Below are 15,827 nucleotides of genomic sequence, written 5' to 3'. Positions count from 1 at the left end.
TTTAGCATTTGTTGTAGAGCTGGTTTGGTGGTGCTGAACTCTCTTAGCTTTTGCTTGTCTGTAAAGCTTTTGATTTCTGAATTGAATCTGAATGAGATCCTTGCCGGGTAGAGTAATCTTGGTTGTAGGTTCTTCCCTTTCATCACTTTAAGTATATCATGCCACTCCCTTCTGGCTTGTAGAGTTTCTGGTGAGAAATCAGCTGTTAACCTTATGGGAGTTTCCTTGTATGTTATTTGTCGTTTTTCCCTTGCTGCTTTCAATAATTTTTCTTTGTCTTTAATTTTTGCCAGTTTGATTACTATGTGTCTCAGCGTGTTTCTCCTTAGGTTTATCCTGTATGGGACTCGCTGTGCTTCCTGGACTTGGGTGGTTATTTCCTTTCCCATGTCAGGGAAGTTTTCAACTATAATCTCTTCAAATATTTTCTCTGGTCCTTTCTCTCTTCTTCTTCTGGGGCACCTATAATGCAAATGTTGTTGCGTTTAATGTTGTCTCAGAGGTCTCTTAGGCTGTCTTCATTTCTTTTCATTTTTTTTTCCTTATTCTGTTCCACAGCAGTGAATTCCACCATTCTGTCTTCCAGGTCACTTATCCGTTCTTCTGCCTCAGTTATTCTGCTATTGATTCCTTCTAGTGTAGTTTTCATTTCAGTTATTGTATTGTTCATCTCTGTTTGTTCTTTAATTCTTCTAGGTCTTTGTTAAACATTTCTTGCATCTTCTCGATCTTTGTCTCCATTCTTTTTCCGAGGTCCTGGATCATCTTCACTATCATTATTCCGAATTCTTTTTCTGGAAGGTTGCCTATCTCCACTTCATTTAGTTGTTTTTCTGGGGTTTTATCTTGTTCCTTCATCTGGTACATAGCCCTCTGCCTTTTCTTTTTTTTTTTTTAAATGGTTTATCAATTCCATTTTTGTATAAAACACATGGGAGAAACCTAGCCAATCAACACACAACTGTTGCCACATGAAAAGATATTTTTATCCAACTTCGAGTCTAAGAACATACAAATGTTTCTTTTTCATGTCTACAGCAATTGTCTATGCTTTTCCACTTAACTGTTTTAAAAATTCCACATATCCCCATTATTTCTTCTGTCCCAGTTACAGTACAATGACAGGGAGGAAGAAGCTTGGTTAGAACAAGTCTCTAAGCAGTTTTCTGCTGTCCCTTCTTTCCAATCAGAGACTTGTGGATGTGAGCCCTCTGCCTTTTCATCTTGTCTATCTTTCTGTGAATGTGGTTTTTGTTCCACAGGCTGCAGGATTGTAGTTCTTCTTGCTTCTGCTGCCTGCCCTCTGGTGTCCCTGTAGCTTTAACAGCAACTTCAGCAACCTCATCAGTCTGCCTCAGTTAGCCCTTTTGAATAAACAAAGCTTGTCCTTTTGAATGTGACTTTAGTACTCTATAAACAAATCAGGTCTCCATTAGCTACAGTGATGCTGGCAGGGCCTGGAAATAAAGACCATTTTCCTCCTTTCTTTTTTCTTCAGTTGGAGTTTCTAGACCTTTAATATAAACTTCAGTTTTGTTGTTGTTTGTTGTTTTTATTTTTTTAATTGTGGTAAAATACACTGAATATAAAATTGACCATTTTTACTATTTTTAAGTGTACAGTGTGGCATTAAGTACTTTCAAACTGTTGTGTAACCATCACCACCACTCATCTCCAGGTGTTGTTTTTTAAAATCCAGTGGAGTAAAAATAATATATTTTCCAAGAGTATTTGAGGTTGAAAATTGAGGTAAATTCTTCCAAATTCTCCATAAAAAGATAAAATCACAAGCGCTCATCTAAGAACAGCACTTCAGTTCCCGGTGACAAAAGCAGATGCCTGGGGACAGGCCACTTTCCCTTAGCAGCAGTTGGAAATCCTGGGAGTACCCAGCTCAGTGACCACAACACACCAACAGCTAAGGGCCTTTCCTAGAACTCATCTCCCCCAAAGCAGTGTTGACAGCTGGTCTCCACTGAGGGCTTCTGATGTGCTGGGCACTCTGGTAAGTGAGTCAGTAGTATGATATTATTCCATTTAATCCTCACAACCATCCTCCAAGTAGGTACTATCTCCATGTAACACATAAGGAAACAGGTGTAGAGAGAATACACTTGCCCAAAGTCTCAGAGCTGGCAAATGGCAGATCTGGGATTGAAATCAAAGCTGTCTCATCTCTGGCCAGCATTCCACAGAAGTGGCAGCTTTTAATTAAGGCGTGTGGTTTGGGACTGGATCAGTTTGGTGCCTTCGAGAGAAACCTGCGGGGTTCTGTGTGTGCCAGAATGTGCAATGTTTGTGCTAAAGGAATGTCTGACAACTCGCTAACTGCCAGTGTTCAGTGACAAACCAGCAATTAAGGAAGTGGTAAACCAAGCAGACCTCAACTCTACCTCCCCACCAAGTCCACCAGGACAAAGGCACTTGCCCAGAGGACACAGGTGCAGCTCATGATTCTTCAGTTCATTAAGCCCTATGTTTGTTTGTTTCTGCAATGTGGTCATTGCGTATCTACTTGGCAGTAGTTCCCAGACTTCAGTGTCATGAGAACAGCCCAGGACGCCTGTTACCTGTGTAGATTCCCAGGTTCTACAACCTGGAGGTTTGAATTGGGTATGCTCTGGGAGTGAGAACGAGGAGTCAGCACCCACAGGGGAGCCTGAGGCAGAGGCTGACAGATTCTGTTGCCAGGCTAGTGGTTCTTCACACGCTCTTCACAGCCAAGGAGGGAGCAGTTTTACCTGTTCAAGATGCTCACTCTACTCACTGAGTCAGCGAACTTCTATGAGGCAGCCACCCAAGTCAGAGGCTGTGCTGTCATAATTTAACATTTATTTTGTGACTATTTGGTTAATGATTATCTCTTCCACTAGACTATAACCTTCATGAGGGTCAGGACTTTGCCAGTCTTGCTCACTGCAGTATCCCTAGGGCCTAAAGTAGAGTAGACGGTCAATGACTATTTATTAAATGAATAAATTGAGTGAAAGAGTATTAAAACATAGGCAAAGACAAATGAAACCCAATTCTTGTCCTCAATATGCTTACAACTTGGGTAGCTGGGCAAGTAGAGTCATCAGTACAATAGACTTCCTGTGTTTTGCCAGATGTGGCCCAGGCATGAGGCCACCACCTCCCCAGCAAGGCTGAACCCAGACTGGACCAGGCAGGAAGACAACAAGCCTGGATCTTCAGGACTGGAGGGCCGACCAGAACTGGGCTAGAAGAGGGCAAGTCAGATGGGAAGAGGCAGGGAAAAAGATAAGTGGCAATTTGTCACCATACAGATAGGCTACAAAGATGATAATGATAATACATGAGCTACCAACCACTGAGTATCTGCAATGGGCCAGCATCCTATTCCATACTTCACACTGCATTTACTTTATCCCACTTCATTCCTACAGTAATTTATGAGATATCAATTATCAGTTCTGTCTTACAAATGGAAAAACTGGGGCTCAGAGAAGCTATGTCCTGTGACTATAAGAGCAGGGCTGAGGTTTAAACCCAGGCAGTGTGAATCCATGGCCCATGTTGTGTCACACTCTGAGCAGACAGAATAATTATCCCTGCAATAAGACAGGGATGAAGAATCAGAGGCAGTGGGTAGAGAGACAGCTGAAAGTCTTTCCATAGAGAGGCTTATGGCCACCACCCTCTTTAAACAGAAGCATGCAGAGGTTGTTCTCAACATTACATCCCAACGTGTTCCATCTTTATCCTAAAAGGTCCTCTAAGGAATCTAATCACTAAGATCTGGTCAACCTCAGTGTCTCTCACATTATCTCCTTAATGCCTTAATTCCACAGACAATGACTTAGTTCCAGGCTCAACTGCCTTGTCTACACAATGTCAGGAACATCCTAACTGGTCTCTCCTCCTCTAATCTGCTCTCCAGCCAAGAGGAATCTTGGAAACACAATCTGGGCATAACCTCCCTGTTTGAAACCTTCGAAGCAGTGGTTGGCAAGCATGACTGCTCATTAGAATCACCTGGGAAGCTTTTAAAATATACCAGTGCCTGGGCTTCACCCCAAAGATTCTGATTTAATTGACCCAGAGTAGGGCCCAGATATGAGTATTTTTAAAAAGCTTCCCAGGTGCTTTTAATATGGAGCCAATCTTGAGCACTACTAGAGTTGAATGGATGAGACGTCCACTCCTGAGCTAGGCAAACTAAGCTCAGACTAAAGTCTCCTCTCCCACCATTCCTTCCTGCCCCATATTTAATATTCCAGCCATACTGAACTGCTGGTGATTCCCCAAGATCACTTGCTATTTTAAGCTGCCACTCTGTAACACATGGTATGGTCTTTGTAAAGAACATGTCCTACCTCACCTCCTGGGAAACTCCTTAGTGTTCCTTATTAGACCCAAGGCTGCCGCCTCCATGAAGTCTTCATATGACCAGGCACAATTGGTGACTCCTTCCTCTGGGCTGCCATAGCACTGCACCTACCTCTGTATTAATATGTCTCTATTGTTCTGAAACTATTTGTACAAACGACTCTCTCCCCCCACAAAAAGCAATAGGTATAGTGATGCTTCAGATACCTCTTGTGGCCACTTCACATGTCCTTGACCAATCTTCTTACTCCAGCTCCACCTGTACCTTCTCATCTCTCTATTTCTTCTCAGGGTCTTCTCTCCTACCACCTAGTAGGTCACCTGTGGTACCCACATAGCCCTTCTGACACATGTGCAAAACTGGAAGTGCCAGGGAGTTAACAACCTCTGGGACGACCCTTGACCAACAGGGGATGAGAACCAGGAGATAAATCCCTAGGGTAGATCATTCTGAAGTGCTTTCTCCACGGCTCTTCAGAGCGTCCTAGTGGGATCAAGCCAGTGACATTGCTATAAAGATTCACTTCAGATGCCAAAGACCTTGCTCCGTTTTCCCAGGCAAACACAATAACACAGAATCCCGGCAGTCTTGAAGACAACCATCATGAATGACGGAAGGTCATCCACGACCACGAGCATTCACCGAGAACACAGAGCCTAAGTCTGTCGTGGATTTTGCCTCCTAGGCAGTCTCCCTCTCCAGTGATGCAATAATGAACATATAAAAAGTTCAAATCAAGAAGGCAATCATGTACTTTTGGAGCTGGTAAACAAATAGCAAAACCAAGATGTCATGAGCCTTCAGTTATGAGTGAAGTTTTGCCAGGAGAGCCAACATCACTCAATATTAAAAGGCAAGAGACCATTGACAATGAGATAATATCAGCCTTCTGTGCTGACAAAGGAACTGCTGTGCACAGCCCCACTGGGTTGAATCTGTGTGGCAAACGGATGCCAATGTAATCCAGGCCTCTGCTATATAGCAAATGGTTTGGGTGGTTGGCAATAGTTTCAGAGGCCTGGCATATGCATCCATTTTTCCAGGCTCACAGTTTGGGATTTTCAAATGAAAAAAATATATATACTTCTGTATATGTATTCCAGGGCCTCTGTAGTCAAGTTAGCTTCTGGATATGTCACTGCCCACATGTACATATGCATTCATTAGCATATTGGTCTCTTGGCCCTTGAAGATTATTTATTATAATTCAAATGAAAGTTTAACATTGGTGTATTTGCAATACAAATTTAAACTTACCATGTGTTTCTAAATTAATGGATTAAATAAAATGATGGCCATATTACAAGGTATTAGTGAGCTATCCATGTCTCTGAAATTCTACTTTGATGAATTTGAAAGGAAGCAGAAATAAATCACAGCAGAGTTAATAACCCTAATTATTTTTAATGATACTAACTAGCTCCTCAAATGTGGAAATTTCACAAGAAGTCTGTCCATCCATGGATTCATTTCAAATTACTATATTTGATACATGTATGTGTTCTCTGGGGTCTTTTTTAAATTGATTTTAAAATTGATTTGTTTAATATTTTGGAGATGAGGAACAAGTCTTCTCCACAATCTTTGTCTCCCAAAGTATACAGAGCTGTCTAATAAATTTTATAACTTTGGTGATAGTGATAATAACAGAGTAAGGGGACTTCCCTTGTGGCACAGTGGTTAAGAATCCACCTACCAACACAGGGAACATGGGTTTGAGCCCCGGTCCTGGAAGATCCCACATTCTTGTTTTTTTTGTTTTGTTTTGTTTTTGTTTTTTTGTTTTTTGCAGTACGTGGGCCTCTCACTGTTGTGGCCTCTCGCGTTGCAGAGCACAGGCTCCGGACGCGCAGGCTCAGCGGCCATGGCTCACGGGCCCAGCCACTCCGCGGCATGTGGGATCTTCCCAGACTGGGGCAAGAACCCATGTCCCCTGCATCGGCAGGCAGACTCTCAACCACTGTGCCACCAGGGAAGCCCTGGAAGATCCCACATTCTGTGGAGCAACTAAGCCCGTGTGCCACAACTACTGAGCCTGTCCTCTAGAACCCGCGTGCCACAACTACTGAGCCTGAGTGCCACAACTACTGAAGCCCACGCGCCTAGAGCCCATGCTCCGCAACAAGAGAAGCCACCACTATGAGAAACCTGCACACCGCAACTAAGAGTAGCCCCCGCTCACCGCAACTAGAGAAAGCCTGAGCGCAGCAATGAAGACCCAACACAGCCAAAAAATAAATAAATAAAATAATAATGGAGTAAAAAGAACAAAGAATGCAGTGTTCAATAAACAAAGAGTTCACTGTTTCCACAATGAAACAGTGAGTAAGAAGCAGAGATAGCACTAGATTGTAGAATACCAGCACAGTATATCACAGATCTGGATGTGGTGAATAAAGCATTTGTCTCTATTAGAATATTGATTTAATCAATTTGCTGAACAATCAAAGACAATCATCTTCCCACCACTAATTGATTCAAGGCATTCTTTCCTTCAGAATGAGCATCCGCTGCCATTTTACTTGCCTAGTTCCACGGAGACTGAATTGCTCCTGGGCTTCCAGAACCGCAACTCCTACTGTATGCTCTGATTTACCATAACCTCACTTTCCCTCCGCCCCACCCAGGGCCCCTCAAACACATTTGCATGCGCACACACACACACACACACACTCAGGGGTTTGAGTTACCTTAACATTTTCTGGCAGTGGTTTGTTCTGGGTCAGTCCCAGAGCGAGCAGTGCTACCACAGCGATGACAGAGGAGAAGCCAAGGATGCCCAGTATGTTTTTAGAGCAAAATATCTTCACTGCAGACTCTAAAAACAAAAGAAGAATAGAAAATATCAACAAGAAATCAATAGACATTGATTTTCTTCCCCTTTCTATATGGCCTTGTGCTGGCTTTCTGGAGACAGCAAAGATAGATAAAAGCTGATCTTTATCCATGAGGCACTTGCAAAGTAATTGGGAAATAATACAAGAACAAAAGGATTTGTCTGTACTGTGATGAGGGCCAAAACTGAGTTAGTGGCTGTGGTAAGGAGAATGGGCAGAATTAGATCAGTGATCAGATATGGGATGAGAAGGAAAAATCCCAAAGTGGCAGTTGGTTTAATAGGTCATGTAGGTCTATCAAGGTTCAAGGAACAAAGAAAGCAAGGATAGCCCTCCTCATTTTCAAAATCTACCGGAAAATGAGTATGATATTAAAAAGTATTCAGAGTATATCATCGAACATCGTAGTCCCTCTACTTCATGACATTTCCTGGCTTGACACATTCCTTCACTTCAACCACACTTATACGTTAAGTAATTGGTAACAGCGTAGGGGCTATGGAGTTTTGAACATTTCGTCATTCACATTATCTTGTCTATCCTGTTCATACTCTTACCATCATGGGGCATAAAAAAGTTCCAGAAGGAGAATTCTACAGAAGGCAAATTTACTTTGATCAGGATAAATAGAGCTTACAGCAGAGGTGAACAGGAAATGGAATGGTTACACCATTCCCTCCATTCTCATCCTTCCTCTCTCAGCTTCCCAAGCTATCCCCAAGCCTTTTTCTTAGGCTTTGGGGAAGAAGGATAGGATCAAGTAATAAAAAAGCATGTGGAAATGAGATGGGTTCTCCAAAATAGTTTTCACTTCTCTAAGGACAGGGCAAGGGATTAAAGCAACTGAAAGAGGAACGTGTGTCCCCTCCTCCCCTTTCTCTCTTTCTCAGCAGCTATGGTTGCACCAACACAAGAGCTCCTCTTCGAGCTTGTGAGCACAGGTTGGACTTAATCCAAAGGACTGGAACTGCCTGGGTCTCCAGTCTGCATCCATCTCTAGAGTCTTGGGCCAGTTTGTACCCATCAGACCGAACAGTACAAAACTTAGGAGAAAAAGTTTTATCAACACCATTATGTATTCCTTCCAAACAAGAGAATCATAAATGAAATATACAGCACTTCCCCCTTCTCGCTTCCCAAAAGAACCTCAGTTTTGTTCAGATGCCTGCCACTCCCCCAAGCAGCCCATACAGCTCCTAGAAAGGGGCTGACTGTTCTGCATAATCTCATTCCCTGTCCAGTGATTGGTTCAACAGTGGGCATATACTCCCAAAATGGCCTGTGAGACCCTGGAGGAAGTCTGCTGGGGCAAGCCTAGGAAAAGAAAGGAAGCATTCTCTCTTCTTCCTCAGATACTGTCCAGCCAAGGATGGCTGAGCAGAGAGATGGGAAGAACTTGAGTTCTTAAAGCATTTTGAGCTGCTAAAACAGCTAACCCTGATCTGATCCTCCCATGAGACTTACGCTTTGATCCAATTAGAGTCATGATTTAAAGACCTTGAAGCCAAAACATCCTGGTGTGGGAGAAACATCCTTTTTGCTGCCAGGGCTCTGGAATCTGGAAAAGAGCCCCCTAAGTACCACCTACCTACCTACCTGAGTACTACCTACCTCACTTCCCAAAGTCATGATATTGACAAACACAGCTTACAACAGCACGTTTTAGACGAAAAATTACATATCTAATACCCAAGGGTTGCACACTGCAGCAATGTTTCTACTATAATAGAACTTTGAATGCTTTACTCCTTCAAAATGTCCAAAAGTTCTACCTATTCGTTTCCGTAAATATAACAATTTTGATTATATCATTTTCCTTCCATCCATTCAGGCACTAATCTTAGTAGCCAATGAAAAGGACCAACAAGGTCCCTGATCTTTGGAGTTCACATCTAGTTGGGGAGATAGATGAACCAGAAAAGAAGTATGCAAATAAGTGACTTCAGGTCATGAAAAGTGTTGAGGAGAAATTAAAACCAAGGAATGTTACAGAGTGACTTGCAGCAGAGTTGGGGTGGGGAGATTAGACTGAGGGTCAGGAAACGCTCTCTGAGAAGGTGATGTTTGAGCTTAGACCTGGATGATGAGAAAACAACAGCTATGAGAAGGAGAAAGAACTTTCCAGGGAGAGGAATTATCAACTGCAAAAGCCCTGAGGTGGGAAATAGATTGATGTGACTCTAGTAGTTTCTTCCTTTTCTTAATGAGAATATTTACTAACTCATTATTATCACTGAACAGTTGAAAGTGTACTTTTCCAGGGAACCCTCCTATACTGTTGGTAGGAATGTAAGTTGGTGCAGTCACTATGGAAAACAGTACAGAGGCTCCTCAGAAAACTAAAAATAGAGCTGCCATATGATCCAGCAATCCCACTGCTGGCATATAACCCGACAAAACTAAAACTATAATTCAAAAAGATACATCAATCAAGACAGTATGGTACTGGCACAAAAACAGAAATATAGATCAATGGAACAGGATAGAAAACCCAGAAGTAAACCTACACACATATGGTCACCTTATCTTTGACAAAGGAGGCAAGAATATACAATGGAGAAAAGACAGCCTCTTCAATAAGTGGTGCTGGGAAAGCTGGACAGTTACATGTAAAAGAATGAAATTAGAACACTTCCTAACACCATACACAAAAATAAACTCAAGATGGGTTAAAGACCTAAATGTAAGGCCAGACACTATAAAACTCTTAGAGGAAAACATAGGCAGAAAACTCTATGACATAAATCACAGCAAGATCCTTTTTGACCCACCTCTTTGAGTAATGGAAATAAAAACAAAAATAAACAAATGGGACCTAATGAAACTTAAAAGCTTTTGCACAGCAAAGGAAACCATAAACAAGATGAAAAGACAACGCTCTGAATGGGAGAAAATACTTGCAAAGGAAGCAATTGGCAAAGGATTAATCTCCAAAATATACAAGCAACTCATGCAGCTCAATATCAAAAAAACAAACAACCCAATCCAAAAATGGGCGGAAGACCTAAATAGACATTTCTCCAAAGAAGACATACAGATGGCCAACAAACACATGAAAAGATGCTCAACATCACTAATCATTAGAGAAATGCATATCAAAACTACAATGAGGTATCACCTCACACCAGCCAGAATGGCCATCATCAAAAAATCTAGAAATAATAAGTGCTGGAGAGGGTGTGGAGAAAAGGGAACCCTCCTGCACTGTTGGTTGGAATGTAAATTGATATAGCCACTATGGAGAACAGTATGGAGATTCCTTAAAAAACTAAAAATAGAACTACCATATGACCCAGCAATCCCACTACTGGGAATATACCCTGAAAAAACCATAATTCAAAAAGATACATGTACCACGATGTTCATTGCAGCTCTACTTACAATAGCCAGGACATGGAAACAACCTAAATGTCCATCGACAGATGAATGGATAAAGAAGATGTGGCACATATATACAATGGAATATTTCTCAGCCATAAAAAGGAACGAAATTGAGTTACGTGTAGTGAGGTAGATGGACCTATAGTCTGTCACACAGAGTGAAGTCAGTCAGAAAGAGAAAAACAAATACCGTATGCTAACTCATATATATGGAATCTAGAAAAATGGTACTGATGAACCTAGTGGCAGGGCAGGAATAAAGATGCAGATGTTGAGAACGGACTTGAGGACACAGCGAGGGAAGAGGAGGCTGGGATGAAGTGAGAGAGTAGCATTGACATATTACACTACCAAATGTAAAATGGATGGCCAGTGGGAAGCTGCTGCATAGCACAGGGAGATCAGCTCGATACTTGGCGATGACCTAGAGGGGTGGGATAGGGAGGGTGAAAGGGAGGCTCAAGAGGGAGGGGATATGGGGATATATGTATGCATGTAGCTGATTCACTTTGTTGTACAGCAGAAACTAAAACACTGTAAAGCAATTATACTCCAATAAAGATTAAAAAAAAAAGACACATGCACCCCTATGTTCATAGCAGCACTACTCACAATAGCCAAAACATGGAAACAACCTAAATGTCCATCAACAGATGAATGGATAAAGAAGATGTGGTGTATATATACAATGGAGTACTACCCAGCCATAAAAAAGAGCAAAATAATGCCATTTGCAGCAACATGGATGCAACTAGAGATTATCATACTAAGTGAAGTAAGTCAGAAAGAGAAAGACAGATACCATATGATATCGCTTATATATGGAATCTAAAATATGCCACAAATGAACTTATCTACAAAACATAAACAGACTCCCAGACATAGAGAACAAACTTGTGGTTGCCAAGGGGGAGGGGGGGAGGTAGAGTGATGGACTGGGAGTTTGGGGTTAGTAGATGCAAACTATTATATTTCAAATGGATAAACAACAAGGTCCTACTGTATAGCACAGGGATCTATATCCAGTCTCCTTAGATAAACCATATTGGAAAAGAACAAAAAAAAGAATGTATATATGTGTGTATAACTGAGTCACTGTGCTGTACAGCAGAAATTAGCACAACACTGTAAATCAACTATACTTCAGTAAAAAAATAGAGAATAAAAATAAGGAAGTATACTTTTCCACATTTGCCCAGTTTTTGCAATGATATCCATATTATTAGAATATATTCAAGGCTTTCATCTTATTTGTCTTATTAAAGATATGATAAGGAAAAGAACTTAGGTCAGAGAAGAAGTTTAGGAATTTTTCATACACAATTTTCAAAAGCTGTATTATCAAAAAAATAATGGCTAAGTTTGTTTTTCATGTGACCGACTAGATTACCCAGAGAGGAATAATTAAAATACTGTGTTTTCTATGAACCATGGCAGGTAATTTTCAAAAGCCCTTATCACATGGAGGAAGCCAGAGTCTTCTTAGGAAGTGGTAGCAGACGCGGGGGTCCAGGTGGACATATCTAGGATGTATTCATAAAAGGGAACCACTTCAGTAACTGCCCTCTCTTCCCAGGCCCCAGAGCTCTTTCAGATGCCATGACTGCTACAGTCAAGTTCTGTTATAGAAAATTCACAATGACTGTATTTCCCCCTGAAAAGCCATTCATTTCCCTTGTGGATAACAGAAACTTGACTTGTATCATACAACGTGAAACAGTATTTCAAAAAACAATTTCAAGGAACATTTTTACCGAAAATATCTAACAGCAAAGTGTTGTATTTGTTTTCCTTTGAATTGTCTCACTATCCTGGAGAATTCAAGACTGCCACTTCCCTCCCATTCTCCTCCTTTCATATGACAAAGGAGAAAGCTTTTCTGTTTGAGGTGAGAGCCAGGTAGAAGTGTCAGTTCTTCACTTGACAGAGACAAAAGTGAAGGAAACCAAGCTCTGAGAAAACACAGACTGATTTCAAGCCAATTAGCTATGTCAGAGGCAAAAAAAAAAAAAGGATTCTTTTTCATTCTTACAGAAACAGCCATCATGACATCCACAGTTGGCATCCTATTAATGATTAAAATTATTAAAATCTGTCCTTAGTCAAAATTCTGCTATACAGAGAAATCCCAGCATCTCTACTTCATGATACCAAAGATGTATTATCCTAAAATTTTACTCCATTAATAAAAAGATTTGGGGTGTTGACAGATGTGGTGGGTTTTTGGCAAAAACAACAAAAGTTTTGCTCTGCGGATTCAGTGAGACTCACTAGATTCAAATCACTTCCAACTTCTGATGGGTCACATCCGGACCAAGCTTGGCTTGTCATATAGAGAACAAAGCAGCCAATACAGACAAGCACTGGAGAGTAAACATCAGTGCAGTGCTGTGGTCCTTCCTGTGTTTACACAGCCCAGTGATGGAAGAATCATCACTGAAGCTCAGGGGACTGGTCCTAATCTGGCTTTGCCATTTCCCCAACTCCTAGATTCTCTGCCCCCTTTCTGCCATCTTCCTTCCTCTCCATCACGGGGGAGTTCTTGGTGATGCGCATTTAGATTGTTCTCCCACTCAAGGGCTTTAAGATCCTTTCCCAGGTACTTCATTCCAGGGCCCTTAAACCCAACCTCTTCTATGGTGATATCCACCCCCCTGTTCCAGTCACCCCCACCTCTTCTACAATAGCCCTTTCTGGTATTTCCCTAATTCCCTTTCCTATCAGAATCCATCCTTCATGCGGCTGCAGAATTCCTCCATAATTGACATTCCCAGGGTTCTCCCTAATTAGGAATTTAATGTAGCTTCCTTCTGCTTGCCAGATGAAAGCCTCACTGGTCTACTTGGACCCCTCAGCCCTTCAGAAATTTAAGTCCTTCCCATCTCCCCATTCCAATAAGCAGATGTGTGTGCCCGAGATCATAATTCCTGACATTATGACCACTAGACTGTAAGTTCCTTAAGTGAAGAGACTTTTTTTCTGGCTCATTCATTGGTATATCCCTAGTTGAACGCATAAATGAATTCTGGATTCTGACATTTGTCAACATGAGATTTCCTTCCGTTGGAACTCTATTCCTCTCTTTCTCCAACAAATCTTTTTCCTTGTCACCTTCAAAATCAAGCTCCCCTCCGTATGCTTCAAAGCTCAATTGTTCCAGTAGTCCTCTCTTCATGTGCTACCTCTAGATATTTAATGGATTGGCCTATTTCAGTTTGGGAGTTCTACAGTTGTTGTTTCATTCATTGTTCAACCAGTCAACAGTTATTTATTGAATGCATTATACTATTCACTAGACCTGCCCTAGGCTCTGAGCTACAGTAGTGAGCAAATCAAATAAACACCCCCATCCTCATGGTGCTTAGATGTTAGTCTGAAAGAAAAGATAATAAGCAAGATAAGTAAAATTTATAGTATGTTACATAATTATAAGTGCTAAGGAGAGAGAAAAAGCAGGTGAAGAGGCAGGATAGGGTAATTAGGAAAGACCTGAGATGGTGATATTAAAAGTGATAGGAATAAAGAGAAAGCAAGCATACCACTTGGGCAATAGAATTTAAGGTAACTGGTACTGCATGTGCAAAGGACCTGGGGTGGAACAATGCCTGGCCATAAGGCCAGTGTGGCTGGATGAGTGATGAAGGGGAAAATAGTAAGAGGTGGTCAGGGGTGGGGTCAACTGGGTGCCTTGCTTGTGGGACCTTGCAGGTTCTGGGCTTTGTCTTTCTTTAAGTGATCCGACTTCCTTCTAATCGTTTGTATAATTTACACTCAGCACCATAGGGGTAAACAAGGAACCACCAGGAACCTTTGAAGTACCTGGACAGGAAGGGTGTGGTCTTTTAGGCGGCGCACCCCTGTCTCTTGTGATGAGGTGCTGAGGCACCCCCATGAAGTCAGGTCATAGGACAACCACACAGTCAAGCGTGGACAGAGCATGGCTCTGCTTGTGCCAGACCAGAGCTGAGAAGACGCATCCAGGAGGAGCAAGTACCATATCATGACAGCTCTTCTCTATACCTTCTGGGCTTCTTGGTGACCCAGGACTGGTGAACCTTTGCTGAGAGAGCACCATTATGAGGGGTCGCCAAGCCAACAGTCACCAGGATCCATCAGTAGAAAGCCAAACTCCACAGACTTCTGAAGGGTGGCTCAAGCTAGAGCAGAGTCCAAACAACCTTGTCTTTGCTCACTCTCTCTAAGCCTCCAATTCCTTGCATGCAAAATGGGAGTCACAATAGTACAGAATTCATAGGGTTGCTAGGTAACAGTCAGTGAGCTAACAATTTACATAACAACCTACAAAAGAGCCCTCACTGCATTCAGGTTCTGCTCACAGCACTTTAAACACAGCAACTGATTTAACCTTCACAACACTCCTGTGAGGTAGTACTATTATCATCACCTGTATCAGTTTCCTAGGGCTGCCACAACAAATTACCACAAACATGGTGACTTAAAACAATAGAATTTTACTCTCTCACAATTCCGGAGGCCAGAAGTCCAGAATCAAGGTGTCAACAGGGCCAAAGGCTCTGGAGAGATTCCTTTCTTGCCTTGTCCAGCTTCTGGTAGCTCCCGGCATTCCTTGGTTTATGGCTGCATCACTCCAATATCTGCCTCTGTCTGCACATGGCCTTTTTCCCTGTCTCTGTGTGTATCAAATTTCCCTCTCCTTTCTCTTATGAGGACACCAGTCATTAGATTTAGGGCCCATCCTAAAGCCAGAACGATCTCAAGATCCTTAATTACATTTGCAAAGACTTTACTTCCAAATAAGGTCACAAATTACAGGTACTATTATTATCCTCATTATTGTCACTTTACAGGTGAGGAAACTGAGTCAGAGAGAGGTTAAGAAGATTGCCCAAACTTACACTGATGTAAATGTTGGGACCAGGAATTAAAGTCAGGCATTCTGGATCCAGAGGCCAGGCTTTTAGCCACCACCCTACCCTATACCACGTGACTAAGGCTTAGTACAGTGCCTGTTGTGTGGTACTAGCGCCGTACGTAGAAGCCAATCTCATGATTCAGAAGTGAAAAGTGACTGACTTTGAGGATTTGGCTGAAGGGGCTGTCTGGACTGTTGTCACTGACGACACCAGACAATGTTATATTTTTAAAATATGAAGTCTTAGAGAACAGACTGGAGGGCACAGTGGGGGAAGGGGAAGCTGGGACGAAGTGAGAGAGTGGCATGGACATATATACACTACCAAATGTAAAATGGATGGCTAGCGGGAAGCTGCTGCATA

General features: G+C 42.0%; 1 protein-coding gene across 3 annotated transcripts in view; it reads right to left on the bottom strand.

Moving 5' to 3' along the window:
- ENTPD1 (ectonucleoside triphosphate diphosphohydrolase 1) overlaps nucleotides 1-15,827 on the bottom strand; it is a 123,159-nt gene that overhangs the window by 36,645 nt on the left and 70,687 nt on the right. For all 3 annotated transcript variants that reach the window (XM_082633543.1, XM_082633542.1, XM_082633541.1), the window contains exon 2: nucleotides 7,042-7,169. Coding sequence is in view for 2 of the 3 variants with exons in the window: in XM_082633542.1 (XP_082489668.1) it covers nucleotides 7,042-7,169 (128 nt within the window). In the remaining variant the exon portion in view is untranslated. The remainder of the gene's footprint in view (nucleotides 1-7,041; nucleotides 7,170-15,827) is intronic.

This window comes from Mesoplodon mirus (genome assembly GCF_964341445.2).
Source record: "Mesoplodon mirus genome assembly, chromosome: 2".
Taxonomy (NCBI): Eukaryota; Metazoa; Chordata; class Mammalia; order Artiodactyla; family Ziphiidae; genus Mesoplodon; species Mesoplodon mirus.
This window is presented reverse-complemented; position numbering and strand designations above follow the sequence as displayed.